Source organism: Brachypodium distachyon, chromosome 2, assembly GCF_000005505.3.
Source record: "Brachypodium distachyon strain Bd21 chromosome 2, Brachypodium_distachyon_v3.0, whole genome shotgun sequence".
NCBI classification, from domain to species: Eukaryota; Viridiplantae; Streptophyta; class Magnoliopsida; order Poales; family Poaceae; genus Brachypodium; species Brachypodium distachyon.
The window spans coordinates 16,062,911-16,089,695 of NC_016132.3; the positions used below are offsets into that span (position 1 = coordinate 16,062,911).

Genomic DNA, 26,785 nt, shown 5'->3' on the forward strand with positions numbered 1-26,785 from the left:
AAAATCACCACTCACTCAGTCACTCACTCAGCCAGGCACAGGCTCTTTCTCTTTGGACTGTGCTTACATGCATGGTGTCTGCTTCTTCAGGGCATCTTGTAATCTGGGGCAGTTTAACTGATAAGAGTATCTCGTAATTAACGAACCCGCTACTTTCAGCAATGTCCTCCTGAGTCCTGACGTTCTTCTCCTTTCAGAGCTCGAATAAATATCAGTCCATTCCTGGAACGAACGTCTCGGAACCAACCAGCTGTCTGTGAAAAATGTCTAGATCTTTCTCTCGACGTGCTAAACGTGGGCACGTGGCTAAGCCATGAGCTATTGTCATGATGCAGCTTCTAATTTTGGCAATGCTGTTATAACGGCTCGTGCAACGGCGGCGGTCGCCTGCCCTGCTCTCCTGACATGTCTGAATTCCCTGGAGTGTGAAAAAATTGTTGCACATGCATGTGAGTGTGTCTGAAACAGATACAAATATCAATCGATCCTTGAATCTCCCTGCCGTCCTACCTTCCTCCTTTCGCCGGGAATGTGTAGGATCGTTGCCCGGTCATATCAGAATTCCCAACTTTATTCGTGATTAGTAAGCAATTGATGTCACTTTGGGCTCCGGCCTCAACTATCTGCAAACTAATTAATGGTTTTATTAATTATGTTTTTAGAAACACAGTACAGACGCAGACATTCAAAACACGCGCGTACACTCACCCCTATGAACACACGATTTAAAGCCGGAGGAGTTTTCCTTTATAAAAAAAAAGTATTCGTAATCAATTGATTTGTGTAATGGAGTAGCATATGATCTTAGCTCCCGTTTGGGAGAAAGAATGCCCTCGAATTGGGACGTCTCTTGAGCAAAGACAGGCACCTCACACGGGTCGCGGTCAAACGAGGCGGCTTGATCAAGGCACTTGGCCGGTAAATGACGGTGGGCTACGCTTACTGGAATGCAGCTAAGCTTTCTGATTAGCGGCTGCGCTACTAATCAAGTAGTAGAGTATTCCTGTCGAAAAAGAAAATCAAGCAGAGTGCATACCAGGCATAGGTAATGATCAGTTTATAATTGGGGAAGTTTAGTTGAATAGTCATGAAGATCGAGCCGACAGGTCGCTACGGAACAAGAGGCTTTTCCACCGTCCACGTTCTTGCCGGGCTCTCTGGAAAACTAAATTAAGTAAAGTAGTGGTATTTATTGTGGAAGAATTAATTGGAGGAGGGGGAATCCCTCTGCTAGACGTTTTCTTGATTTTGATATCCGCATTTCATGCGTGTATATATCTTGGACACCTCATCCATGCGTGAAGCAGGAACTAGTTGATTTGATATCTCTCAAGGATTTTCGGTCCCCCATGGTGCAGGAAACACGATGTGAGATATCGTTTCGATGGAAAAGCAACCTGTTTTATATAGTATTCATTGGAGACGAATAAACGCTTTGTTTGACGTTTTCTTTTTGAAACTCAATATACTCCGTACTTTGTTTGACATGGTGCTGGAGTAGGTGGGAATACTTGGTTGTATAAAACGGAGATTGAGCCGTGCAACAACTCCGGCCGTTCCTTTGGTGGTGACTGGTGAGCTATGCTCGTAGCTCATCCTTTGCCATCTAGAAATTCAATGTACGTGCGTGCCCGATCAAAGGGCGCAAACGGGATCCCGCGAAGAAGGAACCCCACGCACGCATGCAAACGGAAGTCCCCGTGAAGAAGGAACTCGATTTTGGCGGTGATCGAGCCGGTGACACGATAAGCACGCACGCAATGCACGGGCAGCCCGGCCGACGCGAGCATTTAACAACAGAGCAAGAAAGGGAGAGGCGAGAAAAGGGCCCGGGCGATCGCATCTGCGGCTACTCCGCTACTAGCGAGCAGTAGCACGTCGCAGCCCCACGCTAGCCGGCAGCCGAGGTCACGGCCGCACCGAACGCACCAGACCGCCCGGCCCCAGACGAGGCTGCATCGCAGGAAATGGACGGTGCGGGGGGCAACGAGTGGACGGCGACGCCTCGCCAGCGCCCACCGAGCCATTTCTCGTCCTGCTACTAGTACTTCGTTTCCTGCCCAAACGCACGCGGTTCGCGTGCATGTTGCCGTGCGCGTGTCCATGACGGGCCGGCCGGGATCATCTGCTGGACCGGGTCCGCGTCACTGAATCTCGTCTCGTCTCTCTGTCCTCCCCATGGTAAATGGGCAAACCAAAACTGCTAGACGAATGCTAGGTGTAAAAAAATAATAATTGGTGTATGCTAAGTTTAGTCCGACAAAAAAAATCCCTGTTTCTCTTCTTTAAAGTAGGGAACTGAGCTTCACCTTCAACACGTGATGTTACTGTATAGGGTGTGATAAAGGGTCGTACGTTTTCCACGTACCAATCCCACAACTTCTTATAACTGCTCGGCGGTTAAAGGAAGAACGGTATTTTTTTTATGACTGGCAGTAACTGTGTTGCCGAGCTTGTGCTGGACATGTCCAATCAACGGAGCTGATATCTTCCATTTCCTCCTCTCGATCACGTACCATCTTATAACCGGCACCGCTTTCCAATCATCTCGAATGCTTTATCCACCCAGCTCCCATCCACACTTCACAGTGCCGCACTACAATTTTTCCTTGTTCATCGACTCCCACTACGCAAATAAAGCCTCCAAAAATTGTGGACCTCAATCTCGTAAAATACTCTCTTTATCCACCCATCCGGCCGCGAGCAGAGCTCAACCCGTTTGACTCAGCAGACGCCGACCCGCCGACGTGTCTCCGCCGGCTCGTATCCATCCATCCACGTGTTCCCGCGAATTCTCCCACTCCTTTTCCTTTTCATTTTTCACCCTTTTCTTTTCGGAAATATTCTCCTCCTCGTCTTCGGCCTTCCCTGGCGCCCCCCGCCGGCCCAGCATCCGACTCCGAGTCCCCGACCGACGGCTATAAATTACCGGCACCTCCCTCCGAAGCTCCGCTCCACGACCCCATATTTTTTTATTCCCCCCTCCTCCCCGGATTGATAATCCTAGCTAGCGACCCCCCCAATTCGGCAATCCTTCACGCCGCTTTCCCGGAATCCCGAGCGCGCTCGCTTGCTTTCGCGGCGACGAGAGGCTAAATTCCGGCGGGAAAAAAAAAAGGATCGAACCCAAATCCGATCGATCGCGGCGCAATGCCTTACTGCGAGGTGGACAGGTACCAGGACGGCGAGCAGTGGGAGGGCGTCCGCCTCTTCTACACCCGCCACGGCCGCGGCGCCACCAAGGTGCTGCTCGTCGTCGGTAAGCCGGATAATCCCAATCCCTTCCCTCCCCTGCCGGCGGCTCTCTCGTTCTTCTCGCGCGGATGTTTTTTTTTTTTTTTTTGGCTTAGAAATGGTTCTGTATTCCTTTCTCTAGGATTGGCCGGGACGGGGAAGTCGTGGGCCCCGCAGATAAAGGGGCTGACCGGGTCCGTGGAGCCGGCCGACGAGGAGAACGCCGCCGCCGCCCCGCAGACGGCGGACGAGGAGACCGGCGGCGCCGCGGCGGCTCCGGAGGACGATGACGGCGAGGGCATCGAGGTCTGCTGCTTCGACAACCGCGGCGTCGGCAGCAGCACCATCCTCCCGCAGAAATCCCATTACTCGTGAGTCTTTTTTCCTTCTTTGACCCCCTCAAATTAACCTCTTCCATCCCATCGTCGTCGTCATCGTAGCGTAGATCCAAGTTTCCGTCGGTTCCGATGATGAACGGAGTTCGGTAGATAGCGCTCTTCGCCTTTTAGATTTAGCCCGCCCAACCGTGAGGCTGTCGATGGAGATCTGGAAGACAGTTTAGCTTTCGCCTTTCGGCGACAATAAATGCACGTTTCCCTTGATTCCTTCAACGATTCACAAACCATTTGACGGAAAAGAAGAAAGGAGAGGGGATATCTTTCCACGATGGAAAAGTCAAAACGGTTGTCTTTCCGGGTACTGACCGTGTGAAACGCCTTCTCTGGCAGGACGACGATCATGGCGAAGGACGCGCTGGCCTTGCTGGACCATTTGGGGTGGAAGAAAGCCCACGTCTTTGGCCACTCCATGGGTGAGCCATCCATGTCATTGCCGTTGATTCTAAAATGAAGTTCTGAACCTTCATGGAATGCACGATCCTTTTAGTTGCCCAAACTGTGCAGTCTATGCTCCAGGCATTGACGCTGTTTAATTGCTCTCTGCAAACAGGTGCGATGATTTCCTGCAAATTGGCAGCGATGGCGCCTCACAGGATATCCTCCTTGGCATTGCTTAATGTCACTGGGGGTGGGATGGAGTGTTTCCCAAAGGTATTAGGATCTTTAAACCTGCTTATTGAATTGGTCAGACTATTGGAAAGTGAAACGATGCTACGGGCTACTTTGTTTGATGCATTGCAAGTTCTGAAGGAAATGTTGCCACTTTCATTTTCTTATATAGTCTTCATCAATGAACGTTGTCCATTTTTCAGCTAGATGGGCCGATGCTCTCTCTTGCATTTCGTTTCTTGAGAGCAACAACTCCCGAACTAAGAGCTCATGTAGATTTGGATACACACTATACAAAGGTGAGGAACTATAGATGCAGCTCTTGTCATTTCTTGAATCATACAAAAATACCTTCTCCTTTTCTTTTTATATTTCTCCTCCATTCTTCAATGATCACATGCGTCACTGAAATACAGGAATACCTTGATGAGAAAGTCGAATCCTGCACAAGGAGAGAAGTCCTGTACAAAGTGAGTGATATTCTGAGCATCTGGACATTCGTTTTGGATTATAGTTGTTGCTTACTCATATTGAGTGTATGCTGGGTTTTGTTCTGTTAAGGAGGTCGCTTAGAATTCTGTTAAAGTGTCTTATAGGGGTCTGACTAGGCCTTCTATTGGTGGAAATTTGGCATTATGCTTTTGTTTTCCCTTGAATAAATATGATACCCATGGGTGATCCTTGGATCTTTTGATTGAATGCAGCGAAGCTCTCTTCGTACATGTTGGGAGCATCGCCTGTATATATTTGGCTCCTTTTGTTACAGAAATTTTATCTGGACTGTACTTTTACTTGCAGGAATATGTGAAGAACATATCATCTACAGGGATGCAATCTAGTTGTGGCTTTGAAGGTCAACTCAATTCATGCTGGACTCACAAAATGACAACGAAAGAACTAGATACAATACGTGATGCTGGTTTTCTAGTTTCAGTTATTCACGGAAGGTTAGTAGTGAAGTGCAAATATCAATAATAATATGCATCCCTTTCTGATGGTTTTTAGACATGATGTGCGTTGCCTTCTCATGCCTTGATTTCCAAATAATGCAGGTCTGATATTATTGCACAACTCTGTCATGCGAGACGGCTTGCGGAAAGGCTTGCTCCTGCTGCTAGAATGGTGGAACTTCAAGGCGCACATCTAGTAAGCCACGAAAGACCAGAGGAGGTAAGCACGAACTTTGGTAAAACTGTACAGCTAGGTTGATCAAAATATTCATAACTATCGCTATACGGGCAATTAATCCAAAAGAGCTGCCACATAAGTGACACATTACAACTCATGTCCCACTGATATGTGACTGAGTTCTGCGTCCACATGCCAATGAAACGTGGGAAAATGCTTATCCTAGAAGGCCAGAAGTCATTATTTAGTGACATATTGTGAAATTTTCTCACTAGTTTCTCTTCCCAAATTTGCAAGAAGGTTTATGTTTTTTGTGAATGAGAATCTTATGCATGCTATTGCAACTTACTCAAAGAATTGCAAAGTTGCGCGCAAATAAGGAAACCTTGTGGTCCTGTGAAAGCATCATTTACCACTTGGATTGTGGAGGGGGACATGTTACTTTTGAAGGGACTTCACCAATTTAAAATGGCTTCTAGGCTCCAGTTGAATGGTTAACATGGGCCGTCTTAAACTATCTTAATGCTAACTTAGATAACGAGTGCATCTCATGATTCCATCTGCAATATACCCAGCAATACAAAGTGAGACATCATCGTTTACTGCAAACACCACTTTTTTTCTTTGACAAAGGAAGCCTTATTTAAGGTAGTTGTATATTGACAATGAACTGATTGGCAATCTTTGTCTGCGGATCTAACTATTTGAAGTTGACACATCAATACAAAATGAGGCATCGGCTACGTTAAGATAGTTATGCGTTGACCATGAACTGATGGGCAATCTTTGTCTGTGGTTCTAAATGAACCATGTGAAGTTGCCGGATACACATGGTGACAGGTAAAGCATGTTAACAGGATGTTTGGAAATAGTTACAGTGCAACCTCTCTGAATTCCAGTAAACATCTAGACTTGAACGTTTATCATAGGACAGAAACGGACTATTAATAAATTCAGAGCAAACTGACAAGTCTACTTCACCATTACGATTCTTCTGTTCTCAGGCTTATTTCACCTCTCTAACATCTCTACTTTTTGCCTAACAAAAACAAGAAATTCAATTAAAATTACGAATATTGATTTCCCCCTCGTTTTTCACTCATCCTTACGAGTGACAGTACTAAGAAAACTGATATTTCTGTTGATCTACTACAGGTCAACAATGCACTAATGGAGTTGATAAAGGCCACCAAGTCCATGACGACACCTCATGAGTGGTCGTCCCAGCCAGAAAATACATCAGGTAATCTTAACTGGCTGCATGTCAGCAAAATTCATTCAAATTCAATGGCATGCTTCATCTAGCACACTTAATCTTACGCTTACCTTTACCAGAAACTGGGGCACTTATTTCTGCAAGACCTGTAATCCTCATGATACGAAAAGATGAAGCTGCCAATGCTGCTGTAGCTGTCTATAACTTACTTGCAAAGCTGCAGCTAAGCTTTCTTTATGTCATAGGATTGATAATGATGGGGTTTGAGCACATGAGGAACATTGTAAGAGTAATGAAGCCAGTGAAGGTTGCAGCAATTGAGTCGTAAGGTAAAAATGCTCAAACTACATCCAATCTCTTCTACGTCAATCACCTCATCTCCTGATTCTCAGCAAACGCTTATTGCGGTATGTTTGATTTTGCAGAAACAAGGACATGTAAATTATTCCTGAACCCGTCGAGGAGATCGTATTTTATGTCTCCTCTGCTGTGGAGATGATTTTAGAGTAGCATCTCCAAGAAGTGAAACCTTTTTCTTCTTTTCTTGAGAAAGCCTCTGTTCTTGGCGGCAGAGTAATACGAGATCACAGCAAAGCTAAGGAACTACAGTGTGCACCTGGACAGAAGCGTCACAGGGCATCGCTGCTGTACTTCTGTTAGTTCGGGAAAAGGGTAAATCCATGTACCTGTATGAGTGTAAATTGTAACCATATCATGGGCCGCTTGTTGTGTTGTGTTCCTGCCGTCACCATTCTTCTGTATTACATACTGTGATTACTCTTGCAGGGAATAAATCGGCTCGGTCTTTCACTTTCTTTGCATCCATGTGAAGCAGTTAACCGTATAGTTTCCTGCATAATACCAGTTCGTTTCGGACGCTCGACTTGGCTCAGTAAAGTCGTGCTATTAATTACAGCCGTGTTTTAGCCATTTTGACAGTATAATTTACAATAACATTTTCATAAGCATATATAATGAAAACCACGTTCGAATAAATCAAATAACCATATCAGTTTGGATGTACTAAACTATGTCTGTAGAACAAAATTTACTACGGAGTATTTAAAATTAGCTAGTAGCATTATATTTTTACGACATGTCAAATAGAAGCAAAAGGACACTAATTAGCTATAATTATTAAGGTATAGAACAAGCCGCTAATGCTGAATTTTGGAGGTAAAAAAAAAAAAGAACTACAGACCGTAAAACAATTGGATGCATAAAAATACTCCCTCTGATTCTAAATTTTTGGCTGATTCTAAATTTTTGGCTCAAATTTGTCCAAATATGAATGTATCTATTGTTAAAAAAATTTCTATGTAATGTTTCGACAACAATTTAGAATCGGAGGAGGAGGGAGTACCTCTGAACAGCCGAAACCTTGTAGAGCCAGTGCAAAACTGAGGTTGGTTGGCTTCACATCGTGGTGCGCGGATCTGCGAATCCACCAGGCCACCGCCTCCTAGCATTCTCTTGAAGGTTGAAGCCTGCCTCATGGAGTTCCGTCTAGGGAGACAACCAACCAACCAATTAGTGGCCGTTCCGCCTGGTATACGTCTGATTCCGCTGCCTCGAGATGCCCAGACGAAATTCAGGCGCATGATCGAATAAACAAAATTCACTGAGTGAAAGAGATAAGATTTAACTGCAGAATTCATGTAGTCTCTGGGTCCAACAAAAAATGTCTCAAGTTTGTCAAAAATTTGGATGGATCTAGACATGACTTAGTATATAGATGCATTCAAATTTAGTTAAATTTAGGATTTTTTGTTGGACGGAGGAAGTACCTAACTCGAGGGCAACTGCACACGGCATCATCGGTGACGCTCCTCTGTTCTTCCGATCACACCAGTATCTGTCATGGTTTACGCGCCTGCAGTGCAGACCATTCCCCGGGCAGGCAAGAAAGCGTCTTGCAGAAGTGAAGACGTACAGAGCAGTCTGAAACTCTGAATCACACTTAATTAGGATGCATGGATATGACTCTACCAATCTTCTCAATTCATCACTCATTTAGTCATAGTATATCGCTGCTGCTGCTTCGCTGCTCGTCCAATCTCCACCGTATTGTGCCGAACGCCATCGCACTGGAATAATTAAATTACAGTACAGGAATTTTATGCACCAAGCCAGGGACAGTACGTCCGTGCGATAGATAGGCTCGATCTGACCTGGTAAAGAAGTAATTAACCCTGATGGCCGGCTGCTCCAGGCGGTGGCCGGACGACGAGGAGGTCCATCGACGAACGGAATGAACTCGGAGAGAGGCGCGGCGCAAGGCAGGGACGATGGGAAGAAGGAGAAGATGATGTGTGGTGTCCCGGCCGTGCACTGCAAGACAGGCCAGAAAGGCAAAGCAGGAGAGGGTAGATTCGGTCTTCCCGGCAAAATATTCCAGCTCCCGGGAGGATATTCGCCAGCGGGGACGCGGAATATACGGATCAAAGTACGTTTCTTCCTCACGGAGGCGTATTAGATCGTCATCGGTTTTTTTTTTTGAGAGGAAGGTCGTCATCGGCTCACCCTCACGATAGGTCCCTGCTCGAGTTGGCTCTGGGCCCCCGTCACAACGATTGACAGGCCGATGGGCCGGTTGAGTTGGGCGGGCGCATGTTTGCCGTCAGAGGTGGCGGGCCCACGTACACAGGTCTCACGCCTTTGCCAGTCCACTGGTCCAGGTCCAGCCATCGACGACGACGGCGAGGAAGGGAATTGGAGGAAGAGGCGAATCGCGGAGCAGGGGAAGGAGAAGAAGGGTCCGCAGCAGCAGCAGCCATGGGCGTCATGGACAAGCTCAAGATCTTCGTGGTGAAGGAGCCCGTCGTCGCCGCCTCCTGCCTCATCGCCGGATTCGGTACCCTTCCTTCCTACAGCCCTCTCTCTAACCCAAACCCTAGTACCCTGTGATTGATATACGCGCGCATCACTTGTCTCCATTTCTGCTGGCGGGCCGTCTCCCTTGGAGCCTCCGATTAGCTAGGTTCCCCTTTTCTCGGGACGGATCGCTGGGGCTAGGGAGGCTTCGGCATGGTTTGTAGCTTCCCACAGTTTGCTGAATCTAGGATCCTCGCCAACCGTTCGGATGCGCTATTCATTGCAATCTAACCCTGCTCAGTAGCTCTGCCCATGACGCATGATATGGCTTGTTTTGCAGTCATGATTTATGGGATATATATTTACATTCCTGATTTCTCCGCTTGAGATCGAGATTCAACTGTTGCTATCCAGCCAAAGAGTTGACTGCAGATACACTTGTATGCACAGCTAGGCATTTCCTTTCCAATGCGAGATTGACATTGCTGATTCGATTCGATAAGGGGGGAGCTGAGAAGGGTTGCTCTGAATCTTATTCAATAATGTTGCTGTCCTGAATTTTATTCCTGCCTCGCTTTGAACTCCTTTTTTTGCTTGTTGACGTTTGTTGTATTGGGTGGCAGTTCTGATGAAAAAGTTTTCTGAAATATTGACTTAACCCCATATAGGACTTTGAACTGTCAGCAGCAATGTCTCATTTGCTGGAACTACCTGCTGTTATTTTTTTGTTCACGAAATTCTGCTAAATATTGGCGCATATGAGTTGACTCTGATGCTACATAAAGGAACTACCTGCTATTATTATTTTATTCACGAAATTCTGCTAAATATTTGCGTATATAAGTTGACTATGATGCTACGTAGCATCGGATGTTGACTTAGCTAGATTCTGCGAGTATCCATTTTCTTGGAAACTAATTGAGATTTTTTTTAAAATAACTTCTTTGTTTGTAACATGTTCTTTATGTTGAAGAAAACCAAATCATACCTGTAACCATTTCAGATTTGAGAGACACATTTGGAGTTTTGGACCAGACAGCTCCATAGTTATTTGTATCTTTATGATATTTGTTATCGTGCTTTCATTGCTGGTACTACTGCTATTTCATGGAAGTTCATAAGTAGTGCATGCTTAACTCTGTATCTTAGTCATGTCATCGCTTCACTTATATTTGTCAGTTACTTTCAGTGAGAATTTGCCCAGTAATCTGTATGTTGAATGGAGCAGCTGTAGTAAAGCGTTGACTAGAACTTTTTTGCAGTTGTGCGCTGCATCACCTGCATGGATTTCCAAATCTTTGCTTAGTTTCAATTCCATTGAAGCGTTTATAAGCATGTATGGAAGAGGTGGCATCCTATGTGCTTTTGCCAGAGCCCCATTGTCAAATTTTAGTTTGCTGCATCGCAAGCAGTGGACAATAATTTCTGTTATAAGATACCAAAAGATAATTAATTTCTGTTATACTTTTCAACCAAAATATCCAGTGCATTGTTGATCCAAAGAAAAACATATTGTGTTTTATGCCCCATTTTACTCAAACCATATGCTTTGGTGGTGTGGTATAGTGGTAGGACAGACATCCCATTTTGAGTGGTGGCCAGTTGCCGTTTATGGTCATGAACCAACCGTTTATACAGACATGTTTAGTGCATGGTTCATAAGATCAGCTGATTTGGCTGTGTGAGCTAATGCAATTATTTGTTTGGCAGAAGAACTAGCTCCTACTCCTATCATTCTGCCAAGTATCTTCGTCTGACCTTTGATATTTAATTCCAGGTCTATTTCTTCCAGCAGTTGTTAGGCCAATGTTGGATTCTTGGGAGACTGCGGAAAAAGTCCCACCAACTCCACTAAATGATGTATGTGATTCCCTCTATTTCTGAGTTGTTTTTTGTGTTGCAGCAAGTTCACAAAATTGCGAGCATTGTTTTTGTAATGCAGTTCTTTTCTAATTTTCCATCTACACCATTTACCATTTTTTCACCCTTGCCATGTTCTTTGTGTGCCAATCAAGATATTCCCGAGTATCAAAGTGTGAATGTTTATTGTGACAGCGTTTAATTCCTGTTCTTTCGCTACGTCCGCAGGTGGTTGCAGGTGTCACCGGCAAGAAAAAGTAGCGATCTGAACATCTTCTTCACTTGCTGATGTTGTTGCCACATTTTGTTTCACTTGTTTTTGGTGCCCAGATGAGAAGGCTCTCTCGGTCCAGAACTCCAGACGGTAGTTGGATCGGCCAAAAATAATCATTGTATCTGAACTGATTTTCACCATAGTGCAATGAAATGGATTTCTAAGGAGTGTTCGCTTATGTAATGAAGTGGATTGAAGGCCATTTTACCCTCTTAAATTCGTTTTAATTTGACTGACGGGGCAAATGGTGGTTGGCTACGGATTCCGCCCTTGTCCTCTGAAATTTGCCCTACGCTTTCAGTTTCCCTCAGCTTTCCTCCGCCATTCCCTTGCCTCTTGGGGCTGGCAGCCATCTCGTTATGTATCCTATTCCGTCGTCTGTAACTCTGTATCCTCTGCTGTAACTCTGTATCCTCTGCTGTGTTAGAACCTCAAACAACCATGGAGGCAGGAAATTTAGCTGTGCCTCTTCGCCATGAGAGAATCAGGTCAAGCCTGCAGTAGAATGAGAAGACACTGGGCCGTACGAAAAGGGCCGCCACGATTCCCCCTCTGATGGGCTTGAGGCCTACAGATGCAAGCCCAGCCCAACCGATCCCACGAAGCGTCCACGAAACCTAGCTAGGGTTTACTTTACCAGTGCAGACTAGTATAAAACGCCGATCTCCGAGAATACCCAACCTTCCCCGCAGCCGCCCACCACCATACCACCGGAACAAAGCAAGGCGGCGCCGCAGACTTCCGCATCTTCCGGTAAGCTGTGGATCCCTTCGCTTCATCTCATGATTTCTCTGAACGAGGCTCTAAACTCGAGTCGCGATTTTGCTTTGCTTCGCCAGCGTTCAGTCTTCTTCCCTCGCACCCGTGATGGCTCTAGCTAGGTCGCCGCACTTTTGTTTGCTTGTTGCTGTAGTGGTCTCAATCCGTGGTAAATGGCATAGAGGTTTGAAGTGTTTGTTTTTGATCCGATGAAATTAGCTCCAAGGTTTCGTCTACGCAGTTCATTCAGTGGCTAGATCGCATCCTGCGCTGAATACTGCCCACTATTGTTGTTTGCTTGCTTACCTTAGATCTGTTAGTGAGATCTATCCATGGTTCTATACATGTAAATATTGTTGGAAACCACGTGCTTCTCTACTGCTGCTAATGTAATCTCTACTTCGTTTTGCAATGGACATACATTTTGCTTGCAAATGGTCAAACGTTGCTTTAATCTTGATCTTGTTGTTTGCTTGTTCCTGTTGTTTATAATCACAAACAGTAGAATATAATGTTTCGTTATTGTTTTGGTGATTTAGGTTAAGGGAAATGACGACGGTTCCGGGGCCTCTCATCTGGGAGCTTGTGAAGAAGAACAACTCTTTCTTGGTGAAGCAGTTCGGCAACGGCAATGCCAAGGTGCAGTTCAGCAAGGAGCCCAACAACCTCTACAACGTCCACTCCTACAAGTTCTCTGGTCCGTAGCTGTTAGTGCTGTTTTTAGTCTTTTGATGCCTGTAGACCTTTATGTGTTGATAAGGCTTTTTGAGAAGGGCTAACTTGCTGGTGGTTGATGTGGGTTTTCAGGCTTGGCGAACAACAAGACCGTGACAATCCAGCCGTCTGCTGGAGATGACAAGGCTGTCGTCCTAGCCACAACCAAGACCAAGAAGCAGAACGCCCCTGCCAAGCTCCAGCACAAGAATGTGATGCGCAAGGAGTTCCGCAAGATGGCCAAGGCTGTCAAGAATCAGGTATGAACATGACAAAAATGCTAAAATGAGATGCTCTGTTTTGAAGCCTTTTTGGAATTCATTGGTTAAGCAAGGTTTGCCGTGATGAGCCGTAACACATAAGAATACCAAACGATCAATTTGGTTATTCGATGAAATACCTTTTTACGCTTGGCTTCTGAGCTGAACCTGCTAGGAAATTTGAACTGATTGCCATTTTAGTTTTAGTTTTCATTAGTCGCTAAAGTTATTCTTGTGGTCGGCCCAGCTGTAACACATAGAAGGACCAATTGGTCGTGGATTATTCTTTACACATGGCTTCTGATGAGCTTAGCATGTTGGAAGTTATGTTTGGTGTTTGTTTGTTATGAGTGGCTAAAGGTATTTGCTGTGATGAGCCGTAAACATAAGAAGGCCAACCGATCAATTGGTACTTCAGTGAAATTCCTTTTTACGCTTGGCTTCTGAGCTCAACCTGTTAGTATATATTCTTTTTCACTGAAGGAGGCTAAGGAGCTCATCACTCCCTGCTTCCATTTTCATAGGAACTGATAAATCAAACTGTTAGTATCTGTTCTCTTTTTATTGTATTGAGTATAATTCCTGACCAAGGCATTGCTGTGATGAGCCGTAACAATAAGAAGACCAACAGATCAATTGGTTCTTCGGTGAAATATTCTTTTACGCTTGGCTTCTGAGCTAAACTTGTTAGGAGGTATCTTTTATTTTCTTGTTTGGGTTCAATCATTGACTAATGTATATATTCATTTTGACTACGGAGCACTTTGCTCCCAGCTTCCATTTTCATAGGAACTGATAAAACAAACTGTTATTGTCTGTTCTGTTTTTATGTTATGAGTAATTCCTGACCAAAGCATCGCTGTGATGAGCCGTAACAATAAGAAGACCAACCGATCAATTGGTTCTTCGGTGAAATATTCCTTTACGCTTGGCTTCTGAGCTAAATTTGTTAGGATATCTCTTTTGTTTGCTTGTTTAGGTTTAAATCATTTACTAAGGTGTTGCTGTGATGAGCCGTAACAATAAGAAGACCAACCAATCAATTGGTTCTTCGGTGAAATATTCCTTTACGCTTGGCTTCTGAGTTGAACCTGTCAATCTGTCTTTTTTTTCTTTTTCTGTATGGTCTAAGGTATTGCTGTGATGAGTCGTAAACATAAGAAAACCAACCGATCAATTGGTTCTTCAATGAATTATTCATTTTACGCTTGGCTTCTGAGCTGTACCTTCAGACTGCTTGTCTTGTTTAATAGCATTATTGCTTGTACATTTTGTAAGAATTTTTTTGTTTGTCTTGACAGTACTCTGGATTAGTAAGTTTTCATTGGTATCTTGTGATTGTTTTTTAATTAATTTGCTGTTCTGCCCTCCAGGTCTGTGACAACTACTACAGGCCTGACTTGACCAAGCAGGCTCTTGCAAGGCTGAGCTCTGTGCACCGCAGCCTCCGGGTTGCCAAGTCTGGTACCAAGAAGAAGAACAGGCAGCCAACTAGGCTGTAGACCTCGTTAACGTTAAGCAGTTTTAGTTGAGGTGTCTCTTGGTGCTTATGTTTCCCAGATTGTTACCCCTGTTCAAACAGTTTTGAGACTTAAATGGAACTCCTCCTAGAACTGGAGAAACCATGTTGCAAATCCACACTGTAGTTCGTGCTGACTGTGGTGGCTCCATATTTATTATTTGCTCTGCACTGATGATCTCTTCTTGTGTTGTCGATCTTTTGTCATATTTGCGTCGTTCTGTCTCAAAATCTGAATGTGTTTGTACTTTAGTGCCTATGTTTTAACTTGGCCTCTTTGTCAATGATGGCCATCCAATCTGAAACGTGTTTACTCCTGATCAATTCAGCGGTACTTATGCGTATTTCGTCTTTCCAAGCCATTGGCTGGTGGAAGACCACAGCCAACATGTTGTCAAGGCTCATTGATGTAACTAGAGTGGAGAATAGTATGCTTGGTGAATCTGTATCTATACGAAATCAGTCTTGACTTTGCATACTTACGCACTCAATAAGTGTCAAATGTCCATGTATAAAATTCATGGCAGATATAATCATTTGTGAATCTGTATCTAGATACATTGTTTCAGTTGAGTTTTATCCAAGGGAAGCTAATTCGGTGGTCCGTACCTGATAAACAATGTATCTAGTGCCGTTTCTCATAAACAATGTATCTAGTGCCGTTTCTGATAAACAATGTATCTAGTGCCGTTTCTGATAAACAATGTATCTAATGCCGTTTGATCAAAGACAGGAGATGAAAAGTTATAAGTTTATATATACTCCGTATGACAAATGAGTGCTCCCTCCGTCCAAAGATATGAGGCACGCACGCATCACAAGATTACAAATTTAACTTGTGATTACAAATTTAACTAGTAAAATATAAATTATCTTTCATAAAAAATAATTTTTCTAATGATATGGTTTTTACGTCATATAATTAATGTTTTGATAGTCAAATTGATGATCTTCGGACGCGTGTGAGGTGCCTCATATATTAGGCGTACTTCACTACGGAGTATGTACATAACTCTTGTGCTTCATGTTAATAATGTTAAGGCCTTGTTTGGTTCGGCTTAAAACTGACTTTTGATTTTTGGCTTAGAAGCCACAAAAACACCTAAATAGTTGTTTTTGATTTTGATTTTTTTGCTTATACCATCATCTAGCAATATCAAGTCAAATGTCAAAACCAAAACCGAAAACAACTAATTTGATGTTTTTGTCGCTTATAAACCAAAAGTCAGAACGCGGTTTTGAATCTGCCATTCCGCTACTGGTTACTTCCGATTCGCCTGAACAGAGCCGCCGTTCTGTTGCTGCACTTGCGCCGCCGCCTTCCCATCTTCCTCCTGCCCCTCTGCCGCCGCCGCCGCCGGGGGTCCAAGCCGGTGCATGACCTTGCGGTAAGCCATGAGCCCGAGCTTATGAACCTTATGATAGACCGTTTCCGGCGTGAGCGCCGCCAAGTACACCCCAACGGCGTCCAGCTGCCACCCGCTCCTCCCACAGAACCCCACAATCACTCCCCCATCCACGGCGAACTCGAACGGCGTCGTCCCCCCGTCCGCCGTGGGCCCGGCGCCGAACGGCCCGTACGCGGCCCGGTCCGTCCTGAACGCCAGCGACCGGATCACGGCCGCCCCGCCCTGCGCCACGGGCCCGTACCGCCCGCTGACCGCCGTCAGGTGCTCGTCGGGGAACCGCAGCTTCACCTGGGTGGTCTGGTTCCCGCCGGCGCCGCCGTGCCGGTCGCCGTGGACGGGTATGCCGCTCTGGTCGTACTCCACGGCGATGGAGTCTACGCAGCGGTGGTCGTAGCACATGGTGATGCTGCGGATCCCCGTGTGCCCGCCGTCGTCCCACGGGGTTCCCCCGCTGCCGCCCCATGGCCCGACCTTCATCAGCTTCTTCGACGCCACCATCCTCCTCTGCGCTGCCGCCTGCTGCTGCTGCTGGAAACACCCATTGCAGATTGGGTTTTCATCAATGGTTTGATAAGACTAAGAAGAAAATTCAGCTCTAGTAAGCAATCTTTACATAAGTACGAATAACCATGAAGAGAGGATACAAGAATTCAGGATGCGATGGTTCCAACTTTTGCTGGACTGAAAATGAAGCTAGTAGTACTTGTGTTATGTGTACCATGTCTGGCTCCAGCGCCTCCAGGTGGTAAGATGAGCAGTTACGCTTCCTGAAGAACAAGTGTACGTGCTCATGGGGTTAAAATAGCCTGAGAAAAGGATGGCAGATCAAACCAAAAAGTGTCACTACATAACTGTTGATATATAGTGGAAGCTAGCAGGATTGCACACATGAGGAACAAATATGGACTGGTAATGGATGCTCTCATGGGATCAGTACGTATATATGCTGCTTTACTCAAATCCAGGCATATTTTACAGGAACCTGCTCTTCAGCAAGTATGCTAGAAGAATCTTCAAACTATGAGTACTTTGTGGGTTCATTGAGAAATCCCTGTGAGTTAAAACATACTCCCTCCGTCCCATGATTCTTATCGCTGTTTTAGTTCGACGGAGGGAGTAATAATCAAACTCCATGTCATGTTAATAGGGTCAAGAAGGAAAAGAAAATATATGCATTCTCTTTGAAAAGAATAAAGTCCACTTTACAACATTGAACTATCCTAGAAGTTCACATTTGAACGTTAAAATTGTGAACTGTTTACTTTCAAGTCCAACCATGAACAACGACATTAGTTTACTTTATCCCGTTTGGTCAATCTCAAGTTTTTTCAGGCCGACTCGGATGCCACAACCATATATTGCAAATGTGGCAGCAAGTTTCTTGGTGGATGTTGCAAAGGCGGCAAATCTGATTATTTGGCTATTTATTGAGAAATCTCCATGAAGCTTTTGTTATGTCATGGTCCATGCGTCAGCAAGAAGGAAAAGAGAAGGAGGTATGCACTCTTTTGGACAAAGGTTTTGCCTAGCTTTGATTAAAGGCAGGCATAGATAAGGTATGGATTCCATGAGACAAATAATTGCGAAAACGGAGAATACGATGCCATACACGTAGGTGAGAATAACATAATTGACCTGTATACAGATAACTTTTGAAGAATTTATTCGTTCCCAGATTCCTTTTTCTTTTAATATCTGACCAATCAGTTCATCCCCACGAAACTCAGATAAAGCATAACTGTGCCCATCAGGATTCAGCTGCCCAACAATCAGTTGCACTATATCGACAGCTGTTTAGATTATCCCTTTGTCTGAAACCGAATGATTGGCGTGTTTTTGACAGGGCATCATCCAATCCTTACCTTACATTTCTTTCTGCTGGCAGTGCCAACAGCTCACACTACCAGTCTTTCATGACATTTGAAATGCCATCCATGATCCATACACACTTCCATCTTGAGCTAAATGATTCAAGTGGTTCTTCAGCTAGCTGTGCAGTCCTTCATCTACTTCCTCACCTTACCAAAACAATCTGCCAACATTTTTCATTCATGAATTAGTAGCTGGGAGATGCATGAATTGATGAAAATGATTCACAACAGTGTACTACTGTGCTTGTGCTGGTGCTCTGAAATGGCCGAACTAAAACTTGTGCTCCGCATAAAAAACTCAAAAACCCCAACTGAAAAGGAGGGTGAGATAATGAGACCCCATAAAGAACATCACAATCATCCTTTGACAGGTGTGTTTTATACCTAGACTGACCATGATGCTAGTATGTTTTCTTGCTTTGGCTGCAACCAAAAAAGAGAGCAAAATTACACAAGCCATTTGCTTGCCTTTTCCCCCTTTTCTTTCTCCAATTAGGACATGCTAATTACGGCTCGTGATGTTCATCATTCATTCATGCTTCCGCAAAATAGCAGTTTCCTATCTTTAAGCTGTGTGGCCTGAAAGCCACTAATTAATTAACCACGAGCTGCCTGCCTGCCTGCCTGCTGGAAATAGACCAGTCTCTGAAACGTGGGGCCGTGGGCTCCCTGCTCTCACCTATAAAATCCGCAGGGCCCCTGCCCAATTCCTTCACCAGCCTACGCAGCTTAGCACCCACAAACCTCTCGTATAGCAGCTTACAGCGTCGTCCATCCCTTCATATCATCATCCATGGACTCCAAGGGCTTGTACGCCGTTCTCCTCGCGGCGGCCGTCGTCGCCGTGTCCTGCTCCTTCGCCTACGCCGCCGACGAGCCCGCCGCCGCACCGGAGGCTTCGAGCCCCGGCGGCATGGCTACCTCCGCCGCCGCCGTGGCGTCCTCGTCGACGATGCTCCTCGCCGCCGTCCTCTGCCCGGCCGTTGCACTCCTCTTTGGCGACCTGCGCCACTGAACTTTAATTTAAACCGAGATACTACTACATATACTGCATATATATATATAGCTCCCACCCGTGAATTATATCTGATCTCCCTATATTTTTTTGCTTAACTGCTCGCTTTTCTGAATTTTGCGCGCCTCGGCGCGTTGTATGTACCGTACCAAACAACAACAGCAACGACAACCAATGGAATTTTATTGATTCGGTTCAGAGATCAGAGTTGAGGCCGGCCTGGTCTCTGCAGCAGAATTTCACTGACGAAATGTGACATGTTTCTTCCTTCCATCGTTTCAGTCACTCCTTTTCCGAGTTCAGAGTTGATCGAGATCGGAAGCTAGCTATCGTACGATACCAAGGTATTTACATCGCATGGTTCGCATGTATCCGCAGGATAATAAAAGGTGTGGCTTTCATCGAGATGATAATAAAGATGGGTTGATTGATAAAAGTTGGCAATGCGCAGCATCTCAGCGAAAGAATGGGATATATAAAAGCGTAAAAGCAAAGCCATAAACAATATGCGCAACCTGATCTCGACCTGACCGACCTTTTTTTTTCAGTACTGTTCGAGTTGAACTTTTTGGAATGTTTTTGCTGCAGTACTAGTTGGAGTCTTGGAGAAGTGTGTAGCGCAGTACCAGAGTTTTTTTTCCCTTTCTTCTTTTGATAGAAAACAGAAGTGAATGTCCCTATTGTGTAATTTTATAACCAAAGATAGATGTATCCTTTTATCTATGCTTTTTTGAACGCCGGGGCTCATGCCATCCTTCTGAATAAAAAAAAAATTAATACTCTTCTTATTTTACCGTGCAAAAACTTGCGTTCGTTTTTTCTGCTGCAATATAGCAACGTCGTCAGAAATACACGTTGAATGATACTCCCTCTGTTCCTAAATACTACCCCCGTCTCATATTAAGTGATTCGAATTTGTCCAAATATGGATGTATCTATACCCAAAAACCGTCTAGATACATGTAATATTTCGTCGCTTAATATGGGGCGAAAAAGTATAATTTTGAACTTTGTCATAAGTCAAATTTCTTTAAGTTTGACCAAGTTTTTTTTAAATCTACTAAGATCTAAAATATCAAATTAGCATATATTACAAAAATATATTTAATGAGAGATTTAATAAAACTAATTTGGATTTGTAAATATTGGTAGATTTTTTTTATAAACTTGGTCAAACTAAAAAATGTTCAAAGTTATGAGTTTTTATATTCAGAAACAGAAATAGTACTATATTAAAGAGATTAAATGCGTAAGAAATGACAAGCCATTGCATTAGATTTAATATATATTCAAATACACCATATATCATCGATATTAAAGAAGAGATGCTGCAGAGCGGTTATACGCCGATGAACATCGGGCGGGTCAGCATTCATACAATGGATTACTTGGCGTCTCTCCACTCAATCGATCCTATCTCTCGGCAACCTACTGAAGATTGAAATACTCAGGAGCTTTGCCTGAGGCCAGCAGCTTCCTTCAGATACCACGAAATTTTTCATGAACAAAAAGAAGAAAGACAGATGCCCATTGGAGTCCTGGAGATCTATCGTTTCCCGGTGTGCTGACGTGCGAGACCTCTCGCCGCACGCCACTGCAGCCTGCAATCTGCATGTCGTCCAGCCAGTTGACCAGACAGAAAGAACTCTGCTATCTTGGATGCAACAACTTGCTCGGATCCACAAGCGGCTGCTGGACAGAAAGCCTCAGTATTCAGGACTCTCATCCCGCTTCTGGATCGACGACAGGTGCCTGAACGAACGAGGGGCCGGGATGCCGTTCAAGTCTCGAAAGCGACCTGAGTTTCTCGTAGCTTGTACACATCGTCCTGAGTTACTTACACATCCATCCACCTATTCAGAGATTTCGTCATGCCCAATAGTGTTGTTTCATTAATAAGCCTACGCTTCACATGGTTTGATGCTCCAAACTGGAATTACAGGGGCTGACGTTTACAGCAAGAGAACCCCCAAATTAGTACTACTGAACAACCTTCTGAATTCACGTTAAAAGTGTTACTCTCTCCGATCCAAATTACTTGTCTCACCTTTGCCTAAATATGGATGTATCTATGTTTAAAAACGTCTAGATACATGTAATATTTCGACAAGTAATATGGGTCGGAGGGAGTACTATTATTGAAATTGTCGGTGCACCCGGAGAGCAAATTTTACACGCCCGCCTACCCACCCACCCAACTGTAATGTTGTGGTACTAAATATAGGATCACTGACTTAAACATCTGTTTTGGACAGAGGGATGTGTGTGCAGTTCTCAAATGGTGTATGAACACTTGACACGAGGGCCTTCAGAAACATGCAGAGCTGCCTTGCAGTTGCAGGGGAGCCAGATGATAGCCGATGTTCGATGGAAAACAGCGGCGTGCAGCAGGCCTCAAAATAACCTGCAGCAGCTCAGTGTTCTTCTGGTTTGGTTCCTCGATGCTCCAGCCGTTCTCTAAGATCTCCGGGAACAGGCGGTAGAGTCCACTGACAATTCCATTTGGGAAGCGTAGTTTTGATCTTCAGCTACAGGATCCTGCGATGAAGACGCTGTATTCCTTTTCTAACCTTCGGCTGCTCAGGATCAACGGCGATCGTATTATTCTGAGTCGCTGTCCATGTCGTGCATAGCTTTCAATCCCCTAGGGCGCTGCGAGAATGGAACAAGAACATTAGGCCAACTTGAGGTGTTGGTAGTGCATATATGATGTAAGATTTGAAAGAGGGCTGGAGGTGATGGCATGTCATATGGCGGTGTCCTCACCTTCTTGGAGACTTTCTTCTCTCGTACTTCGTATCTTTCCAGAGTCAAGTCGCATAGCCATGTTCCAGGGCATACAAACTGCGAAAGATGAACATGACAAAGGTAAGAACAGCAGAAACCACGACAGTGTAATGCAGACTCAACATAAATATATGAATAAGACTATAGAGATCAATAGTTATGTTCTACTACTATAAAATAGGCACCAACAGGTTTCTTAAGCTTGACTCCAAGTATCTTCCCTTCTTAAAAAGCCTCAAGTATCGAAAAAGAAGCTTAAATCCAAGCATGCTTCGAACACAAGGACTAATTAGTAATTATTGCTTCACCATAGATTAGAATTTATAAATAGAGTTGAAGAGAGATGGGCTCATGCCTGATGGCACATCATCTTTGGCCACGACCTACTAGGTTAGCTCACGGTTACTACTGTTGCCACAACATATAGCAGAATGGCACTTAGTTTGGCTGTTTCGAAGAAAGAAGGTAATTAAGACAAACAGTAGGAATAGTACAACACATCCAGTGGTGAGGAGACAACCTAATGTGAAGCATCAGCTTTAAAGTAGCCTTATATTTGTTTCAGACAGAAGCATGCTATTGTAGTATTATGGACCCCTCTGGGCAAGAAAGTTAATCTCAGGTATAAATAATAACAGGGGCATCACTGAATCTTATTAGTTTATTTGCACCCCTCCTTTGGTCAAGGGGCAAGGCACGCATCGTGCACAGAGATGGCCATATGATCCATGTGATCCCATGCACTGTATCTATTAAAAATGCATATCCAAATATATTTACTCCGTGGTAAATTCTTGGTTTTCTGATCCAGCATTTAAGTATCGAGTCATCATTATTGTCTACTAGTAGTATCGTGTAATTCTTAAGTTTGGAATCTCTGTACAACAAGCAAGGAACTAATCTATTTACTATCTGTACCAAGATAAGAATCCTATGCCTCGAAAAAAAGAGAGTGAACAATCCTATTGCAAAATGATATGAGCTGAGTGTAACGAGAAAAGTTTCTAAGGTTGGAAGCTATGAAGAAAGGTTCATACATTGACAGTCCTCTGGATGGCTTTGACTCTCTTCTTGGGCCTTTGAGGGAGCTTGGATCCCTTGAACACCAAGAAGTCCTCTTCCTTCTCTTTGTTTGTCAGGGAAACTGCAAAATTTGGCCAAATTGACCCTTCACTTCCTGACGACGAGCCCTTCTTGTCATCTAGAGAAGCTGGCGGTACCCCATTGTTGTCATTGTTGCCCTTTGCAGACCGCTCCCTGCCTGGTGATGCAACCGCGCGTATCGTGTTGTTCTGCTGCTGCTGCGACGGTGGTCTCATCGCTCCAGAGTCCTCTGAATTCCTACCAATTCAATAGCACTTAAGATTAGCGCTAATAAAAAATGGTAATGTTACAATGACAAAAGAGAGGAAAAAAGAAGTGTTATGTCTATGACTGGTGAACTTGATACACTTTTCTGTGAATTTGGTGTTTTTGGTCGCACCAATTTGAATTTCAAACAAAAATTAATTAATTGCACTACACGTAAGGCCTAAAAAGAGGAGGTAACAGTAAAGAGAAGGAAAACACTGAACAAAATCGTCCATTAAATTATCTTGGGAATTGTAGTTATTACCTATTAACAGCCAGTTTAATCGCCTAAAAGCTAACCGTGAAAAAAAACAAGGCAAAACAGGCAATAGGTAATGTAATTATTTACAACTAGAAAGAAATACAATGATTGTTGGTGTCTGATTTCACAAGGAGAATTGGGTGAACATATATTTAACTTACAATTTCTTGCTGTAAATCCATGATTCACACACATTTAGGGAAATGGACAGCAAACAAGCAATAACTTCCATCCAGCAATTACAAGAAAAGCAAAATGAAAAATAATGGATGAACAAGCTGTCAGCCTGTCACCATCACCATCCACTATATGAGTGGTGGTGACTGATTTGAGATAAATATGGTGCTTTTCCTGAAGCCAAAATTAGCCAACAAAAAAGAAGTTGGTATAAGCAAAATCATCCAATCACATCAACTGTAAATCTGATAAGCATTGGCATCGATAAAATAATGAAAATCTCATTTGCTACAGTTTTAAGGAAAAATCCAGGAAAGCAATTTTGGAGTCATATTCTCCTTGAGGAACACCAAACCAGCACAATCCGACATACCAGATGAAGTAGTCAAAATAAAAGATGAGATTTTCACGAATCAGGTCCCTTTAGAAGACAACTCTTTACGATACAGCCAAGCCAAATCAGCTACCTTGAAACTTGGAGCTGGATTGACCAAACAAGCACCAATCCACTGGTGCTTGATGAGAGAAAATAGCCCTCTAATTTTAGCCTAGCAAAAATCTGCTTCTCATATAGTTTCAGTCTTTCAGTGGCCCAAATTGAGCGACAAAGAAAACAGTATTTAATCCCATTGTAAATGAACCATATGTGCCCCAAGGATATCAATCAAGGTTCAAATAGAGAAGACCCCAAGAGCATCTTTCGCCTTCACATCCCACAAATCCAGTAGTAATGGACTAGGATTACTTCATTTCCGGAAGAACAGAAAGTTGGCCCAAATGATCAATTAGCCAACCAAGACAAATCCAGCAAGATCGAACCACGATCACTCCATTTTCGGAAGACCAGAAGGTTGGCCCAATGATCAGCCAACCAATGTCAATCATGTTGCCCCAAAACCAAAACCAATCATTGCGTTGCCTACCATGCGTGCTTCCATTCTCAACTACCAACACTGCTAACAATTCGGTAGAAACACACAGTTTTCTTAGGAAATGTGTATCATAGAACCACAGAAGAATTTGAAACTAAATCAGATCAAAAACTTTTAACGATCTAGATCACGTTGCCCAAAGGCAGACATCACGTGACAACGAGCTGCTCTTTTAACCTATGGTGATTCTGATTCTTATCACTAACCAGTAACCACAAGGCTGTTAGAGAGGATGGGCAAGCAACACCACAAAATACTCGCACATAAATAGGCTAAAGAACAGCCGTGAGAGCCGATAGATACGGACCTGATGGCGCGGTGGTGGGCGTGGCCGGTAGGGTGGTGCTGTGCGGCCGCCGTGGCAGCGGCAGCGGCTGCGCGGCGCTGGCCTACCGCTGCCTTCTCGGCGGCCGCAGTGGCGGCAGCCTCGACATCGCGGCGCTGCACCTTGACGCAGCGCAGGCGCTTGCGGTTGCCCCACTGCAGCAGCAGGTCGCGATCGGACGCAGTGCCGCCGCTGCCGCGCGTGGAGCCTCGCGTCTGGTAGTTCTTCCTCGACTCCCTTTCCATCGCCGGACTAGCGTCGTGCTGAAAGAAAGAATGTCAGCGAGCGGTAATGTAGAGCACGAAAAAAACGAAGAATTCATGCCGGGGAAGGAGTTGAAAATTTCAGTCAAATTGAAATGAACAGAAGTTGGGGAATTTGTCTACTTGTGTCAAAGCCGATCAAGACATCGGAACAAGATGGGTTAACAATTTACGAATGAACTCAAATCTTTTCTGAAAGGGGATTAGCTCGATTTAAGTGGGCGATTAAATCAACCAAATAAAGTTGCAAGCTTCGCGAGTTATGTGTGGGGAAAAGGTGAACTTCTTGCTTCCAGATCGAACCAGCGTAAAATCAGGAGACTTAACAGATCAAATCCTAAAAAAGGTGTATCATCTGACTCACGCTCTGGAGAATTCAGCCCAATTTAACTCATGTTCACGGCATAAATCAAATTACTGAGAAAGGAGAGCAGAGCAAAACGAATCGAATGGGTGATTCCAGAGTCCGGGATCCAAAAATCCGGTTCTGGAAATCAGATAGAAATGCGAAGGGAGAAAGTCAAAACTAATCGAAGACACCAATCAAACACACTTCATCAAGAACAAAAGCTACAACCAAAAAAGGGGAACTGAGAGAGATGATCCAAACCAACCACCACCAGCACCCTAACTAAACAAGTCTCGATTTCAGCTCCCCTTTGCCAATAGAACTACTGCAAGGAACACCAAACGAAACACATGATAAGAAAACCGGAACTGGAAAACAAGCGGTAAAAAATCGCTGGCGAAATCGCCCGATCCTAATCAGCTACCACCGAATCGGGCGAATCCCAAGCAAAGGAGGCCAGATTCTACTAAATCGTGGCGCAACTCGATGCAGCTCATGCCGTAATGCAGCTCCACGGATAGGATCCAAATCACCCAGTCCGGATTATCCCCCACTTCACTTGAAACACAAAAACGCAGAATCCGGAGAATTGGGTTCGAATCATCAAGTCCAGATTGCCCCTCACTTCAATTCGAACGGGAATCGCAGCGGAGCCAGGAGAATCAGAAAAAGGCCCAGCACAAAGTAGAATTCGATCCCAGGAGAAGAGAGGGGACTGGATCTCCCAGATCAAACAAAAGAATTCAAACAAATCACAAGCTGCAACTCAGAGGAAAACAAAATCGACCAAAAAGTTCACGGGGGAGTAAAACTTCCAAGCCCAATCCAAAACTCCTCCCCACCAAAATTACACCGGCAGAAAAACAGAAACAAGCAACAGGACCGCAGAGAATCGAAGAGGAAATACCCGTACGTACCCTCAGACAGATTGTCGCCTTAGCTGCAAGCCTGGTGCTCCAAGCCTCCAATAATCCACCTCCCAGAACCAAATTCTCTCCTCCTCGAGACGCCCAAAGCGGACAAACGGATTTATGTCTCAGGCTCAGTAGAAATTTGGTACAGCTCTCGTGTTCTTCTCCTGGTCCCCTTTCTCTTCTTCTTCTTCCCCTCTACAAGGCAAGGCAAGGCAAAGGGCAAAGGCAGAGAGGGGGAGGGTGGAGGAAGAAGAAGGCTTCCCGTTTTATACGCCGTCTGCCCCCACACCCGCTCCTGGCCCTCGGCCACACCAAAACCGGATCCGAGCCGTCCGTCGTGAGCCGC

At 44.6% G+C, this 26,785-nt stretch overlaps 5 protein-coding genes, 1 long non-coding RNA gene and 6 other non-coding genes across 19 annotated transcripts; 9 read left to right on the forward strand and 3 right to left on the reverse strand.

The window, feature by feature from the left end:
- The first annotated feature begins 2,888 nt into the window (after positions 1–2,888).
- On the forward strand, positions 2,889–7,400 carry LOC100822432 (putative aminoacrylate hydrolase RutD). 2 transcript variants are annotated; one of them, XM_010232784.3, is made up of 11 exons: positions 2,889–3,259; positions 3,377–3,605; positions 3,963–4,045; positions 4,183–4,283; positions 4,445–4,540; positions 4,658–4,711; positions 5,040–5,188; positions 5,294–5,411; positions 6,525–6,612; positions 6,831–6,914; positions 7,011–7,400. In XM_010232784.3, the coding sequence occupies exons 1-10, from the start codon at positions 3,151–3,153 to the stop codon at positions 6,911–6,913; spliced, it is 1,110 nt and encodes a 369-aa protein (XP_010231086.1). In that variant the 5' UTR covers positions 2,889–3,150; the 3' UTR covers position 6,914; positions 7,011–7,400. The 2 variants fall into 2 exon arrangements, with proteins under 2 accessions (XP_010231086.1, XP_024315268.1); XM_024459500.1 differs by lacking the exon at positions 7,011–7,400 and having other exon boundaries at positions 2,890–3,259; positions 6,705–6,914.
- On the reverse strand, positions 7,271–9,089 carry LOC104582600. 3 transcript variants are annotated; one of them, XR_002963503.1, is made up of 3 exons: positions 8,757–9,045; positions 8,373–8,672; positions 7,271–8,091 (listed from the first exon to the last, which is right to left on the reverse strand). It is a non-coding gene; the product is annotated as an uncharacterized LOC104582600 (long non-coding RNA). The 3 variants fall into 3 exon arrangements; XR_730406.3 differs by having other exon boundaries at positions 7,271–7,436; positions 7,949–8,091; positions 8,373–9,043; XR_002963502.1 differs by having other exon boundaries at positions 8,373–9,089.
- A 146-nt stretch (positions 9,090–9,235) lies between these two features.
- LOC100823876 lies at positions 9,236–11,766 on the forward strand. Its single transcript, XM_003567940.4, has 3 exons — positions 9,236–9,439; positions 11,177–11,259; positions 11,488–11,766. The coding sequence occupies exons 1-3, from the start codon at positions 9,361–9,363 to the stop codon at positions 11,518–11,520; spliced, it is 195 nt and encodes a 64-aa protein (XP_003567988.1). The 5' UTR covers positions 9,236–9,360; the 3' UTR covers positions 11,521–11,766.
- Positions 11,767–12,140: 374 nt separating this feature from the next.
- Positions 12,141–14,992, forward strand: LOC100823569 (60S ribosomal protein L28-1). The gene is made up of 4 exons (XM_010232785.3): positions 12,141–12,286; positions 12,832–12,989; positions 13,100–13,266; positions 14,640–14,992. Exons 2-4 carry the CDS (start codon positions 12,842–12,844, stop codon positions 14,766–14,768), a joined length of 444 nt encoding a protein of 147 aa, XP_010231087.1. The 5' UTR covers positions 12,141–12,286; positions 12,832–12,841; the 3' UTR covers positions 14,769–14,992.
- LOC112271238 lies at positions 13,342–13,432 on the forward strand. Its single transcript, XR_002964230.1, has one exon. It is a non-coding gene; the product is annotated as a small nucleolar RNA R24 (small nucleolar RNA).
- On the forward strand, positions 13,630–13,718 carry LOC112271241. The gene has a single exon (XR_002964233.1). It is a non-coding gene; the product is annotated as a small nucleolar RNA R24 (small nucleolar RNA).
- LOC112271239 lies at positions 13,860–13,948 on the forward strand. The gene has a single exon (XR_002964231.1). It is a non-coding gene; the product is annotated as a small nucleolar RNA R24 (small nucleolar RNA).
- Positions 14,122–14,210, forward strand: LOC112271240. The gene has a single exon (XR_002964232.1). It is a non-coding gene; the product is annotated as a small nucleolar RNA R24 (small nucleolar RNA).
- On the forward strand, positions 14,267–14,355 carry LOC112271243. Its single transcript, XR_002964235.1, has one exon. It is a non-coding gene; the product is annotated as a small nucleolar RNA R24 (small nucleolar RNA).
- LOC112271237 lies at positions 14,401–14,490 on the forward strand. Its single transcript, XR_002964229.1, has one exon. It is a non-coding gene; the product is annotated as a small nucleolar RNA R24 (small nucleolar RNA).
- A 530-nt stretch (positions 14,993–15,522) lies between the features above and the next one.
- On the reverse strand, positions 15,523–17,217 carry LOC100830506 (jacalin-related lectin 19). 4 transcript variants are annotated; one of them, XM_010232788.3, is made up of 2 exons: positions 16,913–17,217; positions 15,523–16,719 (listed from the first exon to the last, which is right to left on the reverse strand). In XM_010232788.3, exons 1-2 carry the CDS (start codon positions 16,913–16,915, stop codon positions 16,048–16,050), a joined length of 675 nt encoding a protein of 224 aa, XP_010231090.1. In that variant the 5' UTR covers positions 16,916–17,217; the 3' UTR covers positions 15,523–16,047. The 4 variants fall into 4 exon arrangements, with proteins under 4 accessions (XP_010231090.1, XP_010231089.1, XP_010231088.1 ...); XM_010232787.3 differs by having other exon boundaries at positions 15,523–16,722; XM_010232786.3 differs by having other exon boundaries at positions 16,808–17,217.
- A 3,732-nt stretch (positions 17,218–20,949) lies between these two features.
- LOC100824682 lies at positions 20,950–26,691 on the reverse strand. Of its 2 annotated transcripts, none has more exons than XM_003567942.4 (5): positions 26,443–26,691; positions 24,896–25,176; positions 22,905–23,208; positions 21,847–21,924; positions 20,950–21,732 (listed from the first exon to the last, which is right to left on the reverse strand). In XM_003567942.4, exons 2-5 carry the CDS (start codon positions 25,156–25,158, stop codon positions 21,682–21,684), a joined length of 696 nt encoding a protein of 231 aa, XP_003567990.1. In that variant the 5' UTR covers positions 25,159–25,176; positions 26,443–26,691; the 3' UTR covers positions 20,950–21,681. The 2 variants fall into 2 exon arrangements, with proteins under 2 accessions (XP_003567990.1, XP_014755357.1); XM_014899871.2 differs by having other exon boundaries at positions 26,433–26,691.
- Between the last annotated feature and the right edge of the window lie 94 nt (positions 26,692–26,785).